At 39.8% G+C, this 18245-nt stretch overlaps 1 protein-coding gene across 3 annotated transcripts in view; it reads left to right on the top strand.

Moving 5' to 3' along the window:
* EGF (epidermal growth factor) overlaps positions 1-18245 on the top strand; it is a 100899-nt gene that overhangs the window by 51914 nt on the left and 30740 nt on the right. For all 3 annotated transcript variants that reach the window (XM_021684487.1, XM_021684488.1, XM_021684486.1), the window contains 6 exons: positions 5968-6090; positions 6967-7092; positions 8160-8296; positions 10721-10869; positions 15231-15335; positions 16873-17096. In XM_021684487.1, the coding sequence (XP_021540162.1) occupies positions 5968-6090; positions 6967-7092; positions 8160-8296; positions 10721-10869; positions 15231-15335; positions 16873-17096 (864 nt within the window). The remainder of the gene's footprint in view (positions 1-5967; positions 6091-6966; positions 7093-8159; positions 8297-10720; positions 10870-15230; positions 15336-16872; positions 17097-18245) is intronic.

Here is an 18245-nt window from a genome sequence, read left to right as displayed (position 1 = left end):
GTGACTGAGCCATGTTTGCCTTTAGTCCAGTTATCAGCAATGGCTCTCTTCACTTGTTGTGGAAAGGATTTGGTTCCTGTGTTGTTCATTTTTTTTTTTTTTTGGTCGTGATAAGTGCACTCTTAATCCCCATCACCTATTTGACCCACTCCCCACCCAATTCCCCTCTGGTAACCATCAGTTTGCTCTCTGTAGTTAATAGTCTGTTTCTTGGTTTCTCTCTCTCTCTCTTTTTACCTTTGTTCATTTGTTTTGTTTCTTATATTCCACATATGAGTGAAATCATATGGTGTTCATCTTTCTCTGACCAATTTTTCTTAGCATTATTCTCTCTAGCCCCATCCATGTCATTGCAAATGGCAAGATTTCATTCTTTTTTATGACTGAGTAATATTCCATCACACACACACACACACACACACACATCCAATTCTTTATCCATTTACCTATTGATGGACACCTAGGCCACTTCCATAATTTGGCTATTGTAAATAATGCTGCAATAGATATAGGGGTGTATGTATCCCTTTAAATTAGTTCGTATTTTTTGAGTAAATATCCAGTAGTGCTATTCTGACAGGTGTGAGGTGATATCTCATTGTTTTTATTTGTATTTCCCTGATGATGAGTGATGTTGAGCATCTTTTCATGTGTCTGTTGGCCATCTGTTGGCTGTCTTTGGAGAAATATCTGATTATGTCTTCTGCCTATTTTTAAATTGGATTATTTGTTTTTTTGGGTGTTGAATTATATCAGTTCTTTATATATTTTAGATACTAACCCCTTATCAGATATGTCATTTACAAATATCTTTCCTATTCAGTGGTTGCCTTTTTGTTTTGTTGATTGTTTCCTTTGCTGTACAGAAACTTTTTCTTTTGAGGTAGTCCCAATAGCTTATTTTTGCTTTTGTTTTCCTAGCCTTAGGAGACATATCTAGAAAAAATATTGTTGTGGCTAATGTGAAAAAATTACTGCCTGGGCTCTCTTTAAGGATTTTTAAGGCTTCCAGTCTCATATTTAGGTCTTTAATCCATTTTGAGTTTATTTTTGTGGATGGTGAAAGAGAGTGGTTCAGTTTCATTCTTTTGCATGTAGCTGTCCAGTTTCCTGACACCATTTGTTAAAAAAGACTGTCTTTTTCCCATTGTATATTCTTTTTTTTTTTTTTAAGATTATTTATTTATTTATTTGACAGAGAGAGACACAGCGAGAGAGGGAACACAAGCAGGGGGAGTGGGAGAGGGAGAAGCAGGCTTCCCGCGGAGCAGGGAGCCCGAGGTGGGGCTCGATCCCAGGACCCTGGGATCATGACCTGAGCTGAAGGCAGACGCTTAACGACTGAGCCACCCAGGCGCCCCCCCATTGTATATTCTTGACTCTTTTGTCAAAGATTGTTGACGATATAGTTGTGGGTTTATTTCTGGGCTCTCTATTCTGGTCTATTGATCAATGTGTCTATATGTGTGCCAGTACCACACTGTTTTGATTACTACAGTCTTGTAGTATATCTTGAAATCTGGGATTGTGATACCTCCCATTTTGTTTTTCTTTTTCAAGGTTGCTTTGGCTATTCGGTCTTTTGTGGTGCCGTACAAATGTTAGGATTATTTGTTTTAGTTTCATTCTGTGAAAAATGCTCTTGGTATTTTGATAGGGATTACATTAAATCTGTAGATTGCTTTGGGTAGTAGAGACATTTTAACAGTATTTGTTCTTCCAATCAATGAGCATGGAATGTCTTTCCATTTCTTTGTGTCATCTTGAATTTGTTTTATCAGTGTTTTATAGTTTTTAGAGTACAGGTTCCTCACCTCTTTGTTTAAATTTATTCCCAGATATTTTGTTGGTTTTGGTGCATTTGTAAATGTGATTTTTTCCCCCTTAATTTCACTTTCTGTAGCTTCATTATTAGTATATAGGAATGCAAGAGATTTCTGTACATTGATTTTGTGTCCTGTGACTTTACTGAATTCATTTATGAGTTCTAATAGTTTTCTGGTGGAGTCTTTAGGGTTTTCCCTATATAGTATCATGTCATCTACAAGTAGTGAGAGTTTTTCATCTTCCTTACCAATTTGGATACTTTTATTTCTTTATGTTGTCTAAGTGCTGTGGCTAGGATTTCCTGTATTAAATAAATAAAATAGTGGGTGTGGACATCCTTGGTCCCTGTGTTATTAATGGGTCAGTCTGGAGCCACTTGGGGCTTGAGTTGGGTCACAACAGATGTTTGCCAGAGCTGTGGCTGCACCAAACTCTCCCTGTGTTGTCTCCTGAGAGGTTTTCAGTGGTGGCTGGGGCTTGCATTCAGACTTGCTGTCTACCCCAGCCTACTGCTGGACTTGTAGTCAAACTGGTGTGTGTGCTTATGTTCCCCTCTCCCAGGACAGGAGTCCCTTTGGAGTGATGCTGACCCCTGACTGGGCTGCTTGCATAATGACAATCTTGTTGAGCCACTTTGGAGAACTCTTGCCTAGGGCAGGTTAGATGCAGTAGGGGTCTATAGGAGAGCGTGAGGGCAGGGTGTGTTGTTAGTAAGCTAGGTGGAGAGTATTGGCACTACTGGTTCCCACAGGTGTCTGTGTATCTGGGCCAGAGAGTGGGGGAGAGAAATAGCACTAGCCAGCTCTTTTGTTCTTGGGAAAGTCTCCTAAAGATCCTTGCCCCTCCTGCGAACATTCTGAGATTAGTAAATAAATCTCCTTCTTGTATACTCCAGGTGTTTTTCTTTTCTTTTTTTTAAAGATTTTATTTATTTATTTGACAGAGAGAGACACAGCGAGAGAGGGAACACAAGCAGGGGGAATGGGAGAGGGAGAAGCAGGCTTCCCGCAGAGCAGAGAGCCCGATGTGGGGCTCGATCCCAGGACGCTGGGATCATGACCTGAGCCGAAGGCAGACGCTTAATGACTGAGCCACCCAGGCGCCCCACTCCAGGTGTTTTTCTAACTGTTGCTTGTATGCTGTATCTCAGTGGGGCTGTTTGTTGTATTATCTCTTTAAGGGTTGGGATTCAGTTTCCTTTTGCCCTCCAGCTCTCCCAGAGCTGAGCCCACTGGTATTGAAAGGCCCTGGTGTTGAGCCAAGCCCCTCTGGTTTTCATAGCTAAATATAATGGAGCTTCATCTTCCCAGTGTGGGTCTCCCTGTGCCTGGGGTACCTGTGGTGGGGTCTGCTCTTGTCCATTCTTCATGCTTGCAGTGGCACTCCCTCCCAAGGGATGTCTTGCCATGTCAGTTTGTTCCCAGCTATGTCTCTACAATTAGCTGTGGAGAGTTTGTTCTGCTAGTCTTCAGGTTGTTTTCTGGGTTATTTACACTGATGTGGGTGTTCTCTAGGTGTATCCGTGGGATGAGATGAGCTTAGTATCTTCTTACTCTGACACCTTCCATGAAAGCTCTTTGGGCATAATTCTAATGATATCAAAATCACCTGGGTCATTAACAGCTAGTGTGTATACTCTCTGATATTTTCCACATGCTGTGCCTAATTTAATGTTATTGCCACTGTAGTGATGGACACCAGTTTTGGCCAACATGGCACAGTACTCTATTTTAGCTTTCTGCAAGGCTGGGCAAGAGTTGTTGGTGAGGATGACCACTTTTGTTTGCCTTGTCTAATCATTTTCAGAGTTTTCTTGTACTGTACTATGCACTTTCCACTCTTCATAATGGGTTGGAGCCTAGAGTTGATCTATTCCAGCAACTTTTTCATGTTCTGTGAGGCCACCATCTTCCTGCCTTAGGTACAGGACAGTTTTCAAACAAAAGAAGACACTAGGATGGTTGAGAGTGACAAGAGTCCAATAGTCTTTCAGCAAATGGTTGTAGCAGACATTAACAATAATATACTAGGTCTATTACTTCACCAAGGGTTTCAAATGGTGATATCTAGTTGTATTATTTAGTTTTAGTTGTGCTTCATAAAGAGCACTTTCTCTCATTAACTTTTTTGTTACCTCAAGATACAATTCTTACATTAAATGCAGGATAAATGTTGGATTTTTTCCTTCTTTCTTTATTTATATAAGTAAACTATATGGTTCCTTAACACTTTTCAAAGATGAATGGTGAGTGTTTTTTAAAAATTAAATATTATTATGAACTCATGGGTTTTTAACATTTTTAATATGGTTCAACCTATCGCAGTTGTTATCCTTACCGATGAGCAAATTGTCTTCTCCTTGGCCAGTGGGAGCCTCTTCCAAGACCCCAGTAGTCTTCAGTAGTTGCCTTGTTATCTCATAGGACGTATTTTCCAGGCTTGTCTCGTATATTCTATGTTCTAGACATGGCATTAGCAATTTCTTAAAGAGCAGTGCTCCTTTTTAATGAGAAAAGTTATTTAGAGAACATATCTGCTACTAAGTCATTGTGTCTAGCCTTTTGGGGGCATCAGAGCTAGGAATACACTTTTAAAAAAGAGAAATATACTATGAATTTATATGGACATGCCCATTTTCAATTTAGGATCATATACTCAGGTACCTTCTTATAGGTTTCTTATTGAATCTACTAACATAACTAAGTAGAAATTAATGTTTAAAGCCATGTATATTGTCTAGTCCTGTTCCAGAAATGATGGTGAATAGGTCAGTCTGAGTGTCATAAGTGCTCATGGCATTTAAGGCATTTAAAAATAGATGGTAATGAATTTTTTTGGAAATTACCCACTACATTTGTGCCTGTCTGTGGAACTTGCCCTTCTTCTAATACCAAGTGATTTACCTGTTGGCAAATATACTAAAGTGTATGATGTTAATCTGTTATAGAATCCACTATGTGCCAAGCATGACATGCATAATCTCACTTGATTGTCAAAACTTTTAAGACCTCTATGGTACACATATTTTATATTTTAATCTTTGATTTACTTGGAATTTATTTTGACGTATGGTGTAGGGTAGGGATTTAACTTTTGCCCCAAATCATTTCTCAGTTATTTATGTGTCATATTGGATGATCTTTTACATGCTCAATAATTTAAAATACCTTTACCACAGGGGTGCCTAGGTGGCTCAGTCGGTTGAGCATCTGACTCTTGGTTTTGGCTCAGGTCATGATCTCATGGGTCCTGGGATTGCATCAGGCTCCGTGCTCAGCGGGGAGTCTACTTGAAGATTCTCTCCCCCTCCCCCCCTCCCACAGTTCGTGCATGCACGCGCTCATGCTCCCTCTCTCTCTCTCAAATAAATAAATAAATCTTAAAAAAAGAATACCTTTATCGCATACTACATTCTTTTTTTTTTTTTTAAAGACTTTATTTATTTATTTGACAGAGACACAGCGAGAGAAGGAACACAAGTAGGGGGAGTGGGAGAGGGAGAACCAGGCTTCCTGCAGAGCAGGGAGCCCGATGCAGGGCTCAACCCCAGGACCCTGGAATCATGACCTGAGCCAAAGGCAGATGCTTAACGAACGACTGACCCACCCAGGCGCCCCCACATACTACATTCTTATGCATACTTGAGTCTTCTAAAATGAGCTTTCTCTCTGGTTCTATTGTCCTCTCTGTCTATTCCTGCACTCATTTAGTTAATGCTCCTTAATGATATATTTTGATGTTTGTTAAGAGCCTTTCATTCTCTTCCTACACCTAACCATGCTCATACAATGTTCTTAATTTTTTTTTACATATACAATTAGTTTTCCAGATGAACTTGCAAATCATTTGGCTAAGTTCCATTTAAAATATTTTGATGACTAATAACTTTGAAAATATTATTTGACATAAAAGAAACTTAGAGGAAGCTAGAAGCACTTTCCAAAATGAGGTCTTTCTTAAATTTTTTTAGATTTGAGATTTTTCTTTATTTTTACATCTCCCTTACCACAGCATTTCATAAATGTCTGATCCTTGGTTTGACTTACTCTTTTTAGCATAGCATTTTTGTTAGCAGTTATTTTGCTAAATTTTCACAAATCTGATTTAACACTAATCTTGACCTTATGCTTCATTAATTAGAATTAATTTCCTGTCCAAGCAATACATCCAAATGTAGCCATGACTGTGTTCTGACATCAGATGGTCCCGTATGTTTTTGTCCTGAAGGCTCAGTGCTTGAGACAGATGGAAAAACATGTAGTGGTAAGTTAATTTACTTTTTGTTTGAAAACATTAATTTTCTGAGTGACACCTAAAGATCAATCTTATTTATAAAGGAGAAGAGACTTTCCAACATCACACATTAAAAGATATTTGTGCAACAGAGTAATATATAGATTTATATCAGGTTTTTACTTGTGTGTTTTTTTTGTTTTTAGATGGCATAGTGTAGTAGTTACGGGCAAGGGCTCTGAAGTAGCACTACCTGTTAGTAGCAGTGTTATTTTGGACTAGTTACTTGCCCTCCCTTAGTCTCATTTTTTTCATCTGTAGAAGCTAGTCAGCCCTGCCTCCTGGATTTGTGGCCAGCATTGAGCAAGACGATGGACGCAGAGTTTTTAGCCTATTCCTTGCAGCTAATAAATACCTCTCTACTTTTATCTTCATAGAGACTTAAGCATATAGAGGGCTGGATGTAACTTAAAATTAGCATAAGAGTTATGTGTGGCTCTTTTTTTTTAAATAAAGAAAGCAAAAAGAAAATCACAAGGCCAAAAATATATGTGAGAAAAAAATATATTACTCACTAGCAAGAGTTGGACCAGCTGTCAAACTCATCAAAATATATTTCTTATTCCAGCCACTGTCGGTGCACTTGGTCTTCAAGCTCAGTTGTAGAACGGAGGACAGGGGTTTTTGGGATGTGAAGGGTTAACATTCAAGCTATGAGGTTATAAGAAAATAGAATACGGTGACATTTTGCTCCTAGTCTCTGAAAAATAACCTTGATTGCAGCAGTATAAAAGATTGTGGAAATGGTTTTAAAAACCTACATATACTGGTTCACTCAATATTTTGATGAAAAATTATTATATTTTTGAATGGCGTGGCATCATTAGCAAGTGCTTGTTTTTGTAGGCTGTTCATCACCTGATAATGGGGGCTGTAGCCAGCTCTGCCTCCCTCTCAGCCCAGGCTCCTGGGAATGTGGTTGCTTTCCTGGGTATGATCTACAACTGGACAAAAAAAGCTGTGTGGCGTCAGGTTGGTGCTGTGGACGTTTGAAAGTGTGTCTGCAAAAAGATTATGTGAAAACATTTTATTTAGAAAGGTGGGGAGTTAAATTGCTTTTGGCTTCTGAGTGGAACGTCCGATTTTTTGTTTTTGGAAATAGAAAACAAATCACATTGTAAATATAAATAAGAATCACATAAATAAATAACCATGTTTTTGAGGAATGTGTCTAAGTTCATTAGCACTCGGCAAAGATTTGCCATTACATCAAGTATGACATTCCCATATATGTGAAAATCATGACCAGAATAATTTTGAAAGACTTCATAGTTTAGAGGCTTTTAATAAATATTTGTTGATTGATTTGATTTTCATCTCTTCAGTGAATGTAACCATCATAATACTTTGACAGATTCTGTCCTTTTTATGTCAAGAGTTAATAAGCAGTTGAATGCTTGAATAATTTTCTCGTCTTCTGACATTCTATCTCTTGTGTCCTTTGACCAGCCTTGGATTCCTAGATTTATACCGAATTGATGTTATCTCTCCCTAGGTTCATTATGTTTATAATCTGGGATAACATAATGAGGAGCCTGCAGAACTTGCCTTAGACCCCAGTACTCTTAAGATCTTAGAGCCTTAGTGAATATAGCATAATCTGAGCTCTGGAAATTATCAGGGGTCTTGCTATTAATTCAGATAATCATGCCTCTCTTTCAGAAGTGCTCAGGTCAGAGAAGGGTATTTATTTGGACATGAATTAATATAATTTGCTAATATTAGTATGTTTCCATACGTGTGAATCAAGGAGATTATGGCACTAAGACTTGCATCATCTAGCTATGGTGTTGGCTGTTTGATGTTGGCTCTTTTTATAAGTAATTTGCATTTTATGCAAGTAGGATCCAGTAAAATGGAATTCTGGTAGAATGTCACCTCATAGAAGAAATCTTTTTGCCTGTCTTAACCTACACCTCACTGGTGGGAAATAGAGAAGACAAGAACTGCAGAAAGAGGGTACAATGAAAAGGAAAAGTCAGAAGTGCTTACTGGGTTCCAAGGCATATTTTAAATGGAGGCATACTTGAATTTAACAGGACCACAACCATTTTTACTGTTCGCCAATTCTCAAGATATTCGACACATGCATTTTGATGGAACAGATTATAGAACCCTGCTCAGCCAGCAAATGGGAATGGTTTTTGCCCTTGATCACGACCCTGTGGAAAATAAGGTATGGTTTTGTCTCTTGAGCAGATGTGGCTATGGTTTAAGGACAGAGTAGAGGATTTTATCCTAACAGATGACCTGAGCTACTTGACAATCCTCTGTTAAGCTCAGAATGATTAGGTGCAGAAAAATGTAGATACAGACATTGAAGCATAATTTGGGAAATGTTAAGGACGCTTCTGTTCTCATAACCCTACCCTGGCCCTTACTGTGACTCAGACATTTTATTGGGAATGACTGAGCAGAATCTTAAATTTAGTTTCCTCTTTGGAGATGAGGTTGGGAGGCTAGCACAGTGCTGTACACACAGGAGGACTGCTCTAAATAGGTTTTTAGTTATTTGCCAATAGCAGAATGAGTGGGAGGCTGGGGTGGGTTATATTTGTGCTAGGTTAGAATGTGCTTGAAATGATATGTTATGGTGTCTTCTGGAGTTTAATCACCCAGTGGTTATAAATTTACGTAGTTATTAATTAATTATTTAGTTATTACTAGATAGTGCATTCATTCCTAGAATTTTAAACTTTGTATTTTTTTTTTTTTTTTTAAACTGTAAAGGGTACCTAACAGACCTCTACATTTTTCTTTTTTTTTTTTTTTTTAAAGCTTTTATTTATTTATTTGAGAGAGAGAGAGAGCATGAGACGGGGAAGGGTCAGAAGGAGAAGCAGACTCCCTGCTGAGCAGGGAGCCCGATGCGGGACTCGATCCCGGGACTCCAGGATCATGACCTGAGCCGAAGGCAGTCGCTCAACCGACTGAGCCACCCAGGCGCCCAAAACTTTGTATTTTTTTTTAAAAAGATTTTATTTATTTATTTGACAGAGAGAGAGAGGGAGAGCATACAAGCAGGGGGAGCAGCAGAGGGAGAGGGAGAAGCAGGCTCTCCACTGAGCAGGGAGCCCAATGCGGGGCTCGATCCCAGGACCCTGGGATCATGACCTGAGCCAAAGGCAGACACTTAACCGACTGAGCCACCCAGGCGCCCCTAAGCTTTGTATTTTTGTGTCTTCCTGATTTGAAGCAGTCTGGTAAATGGTCAAAAGAGACAGAGTGAAGCTGATTGATTCTGTGTTTAATTGCTATGGATTGATAGCCAAATATAACTCTTTTTGCAAATAGAAGTTTTATACTTAAACACTAGCAAAAAAAAATCCTCCTTTCTTTTCCTTGAACTGAATTTATATGACTCCCTGGAAGAATTATATTAATAGAAAATAATTAATAGGAAAAATCAGTTCAAGATTCATTTATTACCAAACTAGTTTTTTTCCTACACAGTCAGCATTTTTTATAAGGTGAATAAAGAGACCTAGAATGAACTTGTAGTCATGTGGCTGTTTTTCATTTCCCTGGTCAAGTTCTCATGTTCTTGCTCTTCAAACTGTGGTCCTTGGACCGGCAGTATCAACCTCACCTGGAACTTATTAGTATTGCAGACTCCCAGGCTCTGACCCCTGAAGCAGAACCTGCATTTTAACAAGATTTCCAGGTGATTTGTGTGCACATTTGAGTTTGAGAAGAGCTCTAGCTTAGTGTTTTTTTTTTAATATGAGAGGTACTCATTTTTGTATTGTGGAATAGAACCTTTTCTAATCTAGAAAGATGACAACCCATTAGCTAATGAATTACCATTTTATGAACATTCTCATCATTGATTATAAGTTTAGGTACATATACCTACTCAGCTAAAATTCCACCAACGCTATCATTAAATTATCAGCTGACCCACGGCAGTTTTTAACACTCACAAAATTCTTGTACCGGTTTGCTAGTCTGCATAGGAGACTGAAAAGGAGCTTTGCACCTGCAAGTTATGTTCTGTTGAATAAGATGGATTAATTAAAAAGAAATTAAATATGGTTAGAGATGAAAGAAACTTTAGCAAATACCTAGTCTAACTTTGTCATTTTTCCAGTTGAGAAAATTGAGGTTAATGACTTGGCCAACTCAATTAAACAAAGAAGGGCCCAAACCAGGAGAGGAACCTGTGTATCCAGACTTGCAGTGAAGTGCAGGGCTGTGGATTGAGCGGGGGAAGTCACAGCCCAGCTTGAGGCCCCCACTAACTGCTCATCATTGCTCCCTTTCAGACAGTAGGGTTCAAGTACAATGGCTTGGTTATTCACCAATTATCGAAGATTAATGAATTACCCAGTAGCAATAGAAATATGTGCCAGGGACAGGCATATATATATATATGAAGACACTGAGTGTCTGAGACTTGGAGGAACTTGCTTATGTTTACTCACATCTGGAAAGCAGCAGAGGTGGGAGGTGGAATTCAGTTGTAGGTGTGTCTATCTCCAAAGCCAATCTCTTAATGATTACACTATATGATCTGAAGATTTGCTAACCATGTTTGTATATATGCCACATTAATTTTTAAAAACAAATCAGATAGAAATGCCTATGTTCTTTTTTGTAGATATACTTCGCCCATACAACCCTGAAGTGGATAGAGAGAGCTAATAGGGATGGTTCCCAGCGAGAAAGGCTTATTGAGGAAGCAGTAGATATGCCAGAAGGTCTTGCCATCGATTGGATTGACCGTAAATTCTACTGGACGGACAGAGGGTAGGGCTCCTCCTTCACTTTTAAGCCACGTGGGATGGGAGTGGTGACGTAGGTGACACCACTGGCCTCATCCTCCACTTTGAACCCAAGAAAATAACGCTGGGTGCTTGGGTGGGACTGGAGGAAAGATGCCCCTAATGTTCTTCCCTCCCTTCCCTCCACACTACCAAGCAGGATGGTCCTCCTTTCACCAAGACTGGATCTGTATCCAAGGGAGAATTGTGAGGGCCCAGAAAGTAACATGTGTTTTTGCACTTCAGGCTGTGGTAATCAGAGAAATGCAAAGCCTGTCTGAATACAATCAGTGAGCACCCTTTGAGCATCTGTTATGGATAAGGCCGTATCCTGGGTAACGTGGGAGATGCAAAGGAGCATGAGGAGTGTCCATCTTTGCAGTCGGCTCACAGGTTAGCCAGGGAGCTAAGGCACATGGACCCAGGAAAACCCAGTACAAAAGCTTGTTCTACATATCAGTACAAGAGATGTACAAAGAAGGCGGTCCATAAATAATTGCCAATGGAAGGGTGTACACACCCAGAGGGAGCTTTAGAAGAGGCTCCGGGAATCAACTAGCCCAACCCCTTCATTGTACAGACTAGAAGGCACATGCTGTCTCCCCGTGAATAAGCCTGAAGGAGGGAGCAAGGCTGAACGTGGGAGTTGTGAGCCAAGTCCTCACGAGGTTGGAGAGATGGTCTACTTGCCCTGATGTGGTAAAGAACAGAACTAGAGAGAAGCTATGATGTTTCTGCCCTCTGGGCGTACTGCTCTTGGGGCTGTAGGGGGGGGCGGCCACGCTTGGTGTGTGTGGGGCTTGTGTGAGCCCCAGGAATGGTGGTGGTGGGAGGAAGGTGGAGGAGGGAAGTGGCTGCATCTCTCATGTGTGCTACTGAGAGCCCACTCCTTGCTTCCGAGAGAGGCAGCCAACCACAGAGTACAGACAGCTGACCCAAGATAGTCTTAGAAATTCGCTGTGCTCTAGGATGTTTTCTCAGAGTAACTTAAGGCCGCAGAGTGTAAGGGTAGTCAACCTATGCAGCTGTGTTGAAGTAAAAGAAGATAGAATTAATTAGGATTTCACCTCTATGAAGTCAGCGGTCCCAACCCAGAAGGAGAAGTCCCAGGGAACAGGTTTATATGCTTGGGGGTAGGTTTCCTATGTCCCAGAAAAATCTTTTAGTCTGGATAATCCATGGGAAACAAAAGGTGTTTTAAAAATGAGCTACGTGTGCTGCCGGTGTGGTGTATAGTTATCAATAATACGGTACTTTTATATCCAGGGTAAGTCCATTTTCATTCATTCATTCATTTTTGTTTGTTTACTTGTCATACCTTTATTCCTTTATTCTTTGGATATTTATTTATTATGTAACTGAAATGCATCAGACACTGTAAATCCCAAAAGGCTAAGTTTTCTTATCCCCAATTTAAAGATGAAAAAATGGAGAATTAAAGAGGTAAGATACCTTTCCCAATGGCAAGCAGCCAGCAAGAAGTAGATCTGGAATTTCAGTTGTAGTAATGATAAAAATCATAATAACAGCCTCCTCTGTGTTGAACCTACTTAAAAGGACGTTTTAAAATGTCAGCTGTGCATAATAACAGAGCTTGTCCGTGGCTGTTCTCAGAAAGGTAAACGTTGATCAGGACAGCAGATGTGAGCCACTCCGGGCCCCTCCGAGCATGCCAGGTCTTCTCGTATTTCCCACATTTGCATGGCACCTTTAATTTTCAGTGTTTGATTAATGGCCCCATGGTACCTACTGCAAGGCAATGCCTTCAGGAGATAGTCACGCACCTCCGTGTCCCGGAGAATCAGACCTCAACTTCCGGAGTTCATTGACTTCGGTAATAACAAGCCCTTCTAAGTCCTCTTCCCTCTAACGGCAGCTGTTAAAAGAAAACCTTTCATTTGTCTGGAAATGAGAGGTTTATAGCTTGAAAACCTTGATATTAGCTAGAAATTGGATTTAAATAACTGAGATTCCAAGCTCATGATATTAGATTCTATGGTAACTTTTAGCCAATTAAAAGAACCCAAGTGGATGCTTACAGTTTATATTGGCTGAGGAAAAGACAGAGTCAAATTAACATCTCACTGTAGGAAGGAAGCTAATTAATCGTTCCGCTGGCAATGCTATTATTTAGCATTAAGGAATCCTGATTCTTAAAGTCAAGTGCCCAGTAAAAATGAATCAGGAGGGCAAAAATATATGTTTGCTCATGATTTATACCTACCAGTAGGTATAAATCACTCTTCTAGGGTTCTGGATGGACAAGTCCTGTCCTGGAAACAGGGTGGGTTTTGGAGCATCCCAGTAGCATCGAGACCAGTTAGATCATGGAAAGAAAGAGAAAGATGCTCCACTAGATCAAGGGTCGTGCTTGAACTCGTGTGCACCCAAATGTCCGTGCTTGCCTTGCTTTCTCATTACCCACACTGGAGTTAGAGATTTGCTTTCTGGCTGAATCAAATAGAGGTGTATTATTGGGTGAACCCCTCTGAGAGCTGTGAAAGTAAATTCCAGCAATCCTGCCTAAGACAGATCCAGAGTCAAGAGCTTATGTCCATCTTGATTCTCATCATTTCACTCCTGCCAAAACAGTAAGAATTTAGAGGTGATGTAACAGTGAGATCAGAACTGACAGTTTTATCTCCCCTGGTCACAAGCAAGTGGCCTCAGAATTCCTTCCCTCCCACCCAGGGACAGGCTCAGTGACAGTTGTGATTGAGTGAATTTGACACATTGAGTTCAAAAATACCTTCCACCCAGCAGTACCTTCCCGACGATCACTTCATCTGGGAATAGAATTATCTTTTAAAAGGGGCTCTGTTGTACAAATGGCTTCCAATTATCCAGCGCCCTGAATTGGTAGTTTGCGCAGTGTCCTTGACCAGCACAGGCCCTCAGCCAATTTTGCCTTTGCCTGTCTCCTGCATAGAAACTATGAGGAGGACTTTATGAAGCCCCTTCCCCACCGACTGGCTAGAAAGTACACTGGAATAAACCACCCAGAGACCTCCTTAGTGTTTAGTAGAACAGGGAGGAGAGAATAGTTCTGCCTTGTGTTTCTGGGCAGGCCTGTTTTATGCGGACATTGCCCACAAGAGCAAGGGATAGGCCTTTCCGGATGTTGGTTGAATGAATCAAAGATAATTATACTTATTAGTTTGTAGTAGGGAAACAGGCTGAGCAGACAACACGGGGTGGGGAGGGGAGGTTCTTCTTATCCCTTCAGCCTGTGGTCCTGCCTGCTCCTGGATGCTGCTTGGAAGCCCAGGTTGGTACACAGGGTGAGGGCATGCTGGAATAAGGCATCTGTCTGAGTCTGCCACTTGCAGTCTTTACATTCTCTAGACTATGATTCCCTGTCCCTCTCCTGCTGAACTCTAAGCTCTGTAAGGACAAAGACAGGGTTTTGTTTACTATTGTCTCCAATGCTTAGGCCAATCCTTGACACACAGTAGGTGCTCAGTAAATATTTATTTGACAATAAAGGTCAGTTTAACAAATAGATAGAAAAATCAGGAAAGGAGGATTTTCTCCTCTGCCAGATTCCAAAGGGTTCTTTTTTAAAAATTTTATTTATTTATTTATTTGACAGAGAGAGAGGGAGAGCACACAAGCAGGGGGAGCAGCAGAGGGAGAGGGAGAAGCAGGCTTCCCACCGAGCAGGGAGCCCAGTGCGGGGCTCGATCCTAGGACCCTGGGATCATGACCTGAGCCAAAGGCAGACACTTAACCAACTGAGCCACCCAGGGGCCCCTATTTTTTTTTTTAATGTAAAGATTAGCAAATAATATTTCAGTACTCCCATTTGTCTTAGAATCATATGGAAGAAAATTAAGTCAACGGAAATCTCCCCTCTGTTGTCCTTGTGCTGGCTGTCTCTGTGGCCCTTCGAAGCCTGCTCTCTCTCCTTCCTGTGATCTGTGACCATGAAGATGGTAACTCCTCCCCTCTGGCTTTCACTGGGTTCAGCAGGAGCTGGGAGGTTGTGAAGAAAAGGGGTTGGTGGTTACACCTCTGGCTTTGTCCCTGACAGGCCCCTGACACAGTCCCCTCTTACCTTATCCTTTCACTGTGTATTTTAGTTGTGTGGGATAAATATTAGGATGCTGATTAAAAGACTGTTTTAAAATAATAGAATTTGTGGGTGTATGTCCTGATGTGTGTGCGTGTGTGTACGTATGATGTCCCTTACTTGTGTTGAGAGTGTGTGTATGTGTGTGCACACATGTGATGGAGGTAGTTTAGAATGCTCATCTTTGCATTTCAGTAAGTAACAGGCAAAAGGAGTATGTTTGTTTAAGAAGCAAAGCTGATATAACAAGCTCCTCTATATTACATGCATCTTAGGAAATCTCTCATCGAAGGGAGTGATTTAAATGGAAAACATCGTGAAATAATCATTAAGGAGGACATCTCTCAGCCACGAGGAATTGCTGTCCACCCAATGGCCAAGTAAGTATTTGTGAAAATAAATCACTTTCCTATAGAGGTCATGAGGCAGTTCATGTTTGATATACTAGTATCCAAAATTTGTCTTAAGACCTCAGGTGTTCAGTGGAATCTGAAATCAAGAAAATCGGGGCACCGGGGTGACTCAGTCGTTAAGCATCTGCCTTCGGCTCGGGTCATGGTCCCAGGGTCCTGGGATAGAGCCCCTCATCGGGCTCCCTGCTAAGTGGGAAGCCTGCTTCTCCCTCTCCCTCTCCCACTTCCCCTGCTTGTGTTCCCTCTCTCGCTGTGTCTCTGCCAAATAAATAAAATCTTAAACACACACACACACACACACACACACAGAGACTTAAAAAAAAAAAAAGAAATCAAGAAAATCCATGAGATTGGTTCAAACTTTCAGAAATGATATAGCTAGCATGACTTCCTCATCCTTTCATGTCTTTTGACTTTCTATTCTTACATAAAAATTTTGTTATTCAGATAACTGTCCTTTTAAGCCAATTTAATTTTTTAAAAAAGAAGTGGGCTGTAATTCATTAACCAATTAGATGCAAGCCCACAAAACTATTTTCTTTAAAAATCTATATTTTTATAGAAATAATATTTTTATAATAATATTTTTATAATAATTTCTGAGCGAAGGATGGTATTTGGATTGCATGGCTTATGAATTCTACTCAGAAAAAAACATCAGATGAGTTCGAATGATAGGTCATTCCTAGATTTAGATAAGTGGAAATAGAAATCATGAAAGATTAGAGGACTATGTTGTTAATTGTGAATTAGTGACTTATTGGTGACAAATGTTAGTTTAGGTTTAGAGAATTAAGGAGAATAATGGATTCCTTCCTAGTTGTTAAAAAACAAGGATTAAAAACATCATTTTATTTATAATGGGAATTTATGATGGTCTATGGGAAATAATATACTGGCAGTAATTGGTAATTGATTTGGAGCCAGCCACATGATTAAAAGAGTGAGAATGTAACCATCTCTAAACAAACCAGTATAAAAGATAATGAACCATATTGACCTCAAAAAAATGTGCCTCAGCATCCGATTTATGGAACTTAAAATTGACCAAGTTAACTGAGTACATTGTATAAAACTAGATAACAAATATTCAATTTCCTTTATGTTGTAATTTTACATATATAGTGAGTTTTATAAATGCATAGCAGAAGGACAGGTTAACAAGATTTTATTGCCTTTTGCAGCATGAAACGCTAATTTAAGAATATGCTCTTGAACACATTTTCAATTAGTAATATAGTACAATTTTTCAAACTAATAATTTCTTCTTTATCCAATGATCTGAGCCTTAATTCAGCATTTCCTGTCCAAGATGTTCTACATAGAAAAGATAATTTTTGCTATCGAGAATTATTTGTCCGATGTACACTGCTATACTTTCTATATTCCTTGGCGTACCACTTCAGTTTATTCTAAAGTGATTTACACTGACATTTTCAGTGATGAAAGAATGGAAGAATTTTTTCATGCAAATTTTATTTGTTGTATGCTTTCTTGATTAAAGGAGATTATTCTGGACTGATATGGGGATTAATCCACGAATTGAAAGTTCTTCCCTTCAAGGCATTGGCCGACTGGTTATAGCTAGTTCTGATCTGGTCTGGCCCAGTGGAATAACGATTGATTACTTTACTGACAAATTGTATTGGTGTGATGCCAAGCTGCCTGTGATTGAAATGGCCAATCTGGATGGTTCAAAACGCCAAAGACTTGCCCAGAACGATGTAGGTGAGGCTTTGGGATGGGTGATTTCTTCCTCTTGACCTGAGTGTTGACAAGTGTTAAATACAAAATGTGTTTACACACACACACACACACCGACTCACCCCCAGACACCCCCTTCCCTCAGCCTTATGATGAGAGAGAGATGGAGACAAACAGACTGACAGACTTCTCTGGGGATTTCTGAGCTACAAAGATTAACTTCACATTGGAATACTGGATAAAACACAGTGAGATATAATCATTTCTCTTTGCCAAGTTTTCCCAAAATCAGAATGAAAATATTAAAAATTTTAAGACCTCTTTAGGAATAAGAACTTGATTCAGTTGTTGTCATTTGTTATGTTTTAGACAATGTCATTTGTACAACTGTGATAGTTATCACCTTTAGCTATTAATGAATATCTATTCATATGCAAAGATTAATACATATAGTTTTATTTCCTATTTTCAGATTTTTCACTGGGTGTCATGTATGTTCATAAATATATTTAAAATGCTGTATTCTATGTTAAATGTTAAAAGAGAAATACTGGGGATGCCTTGGTAGCTCAGTTGGTTAAGCATGTAACTCTTGGTTTCAGCTCAGGTCATATCTCCAGGTAGAGAGATTGAGCCCCATGTGGGGCTCCCTGCTCAGTGGGAAGTCTGCTTCCCCTCTGTCCTTCCCCCCACTCCCGTGAGCGTGCACTACCTCTCTCATAAATAAATAAATCTTTAAAAAAGAGAGAGAGAAATACTGAACGTACCAGGAGCCATTGCATTTTCTTGAGCAGGAAATGTATTTGATAAGACTGGCACCTCACTATAACCACTTAGGTAGCAATATAAGGGTTGGGTTGAAATCTGGAGAGAAGGAAATTAGTCGGGAGTCTACAGCAGTTGTCCAGTCAACAGTCGATGAAGGCCTGAGATAGAACATTGCCATTTCAAAGTGGAATGGAGGATTAGAGTATTAAGAAAAAAAATCACTGTGAATGAAAAACTTAGAGGATTTGGGAGTAGATTGAATATCAAAATGAGAGTCAGAGAGATATTGAAGATGCTTCAGAGATTCAGAAACTGGTTGGTTGAGAAGATTCAAAAAATCTGGTCTCTCTCTTTTACGAAGAAGTGGATTAATAATCTGTATATTTATTTTGTCCATTCTTTTGG

The sequence above is a fragment of the Neomonachus schauinslandi genome, chromosome 2 (assembly GCF_002201575.2).
Source record: "Neomonachus schauinslandi chromosome 2, ASM220157v2, whole genome shotgun sequence".
Lineage (NCBI taxonomy): Eukaryota > Metazoa > Chordata > Mammalia > Carnivora > Phocidae > Neomonachus > Neomonachus schauinslandi.
The sequence above is the reverse complement of the archived record's forward strand: the minus strand, read 5'-3'. Positions and strand labels throughout refer to the sequence as shown.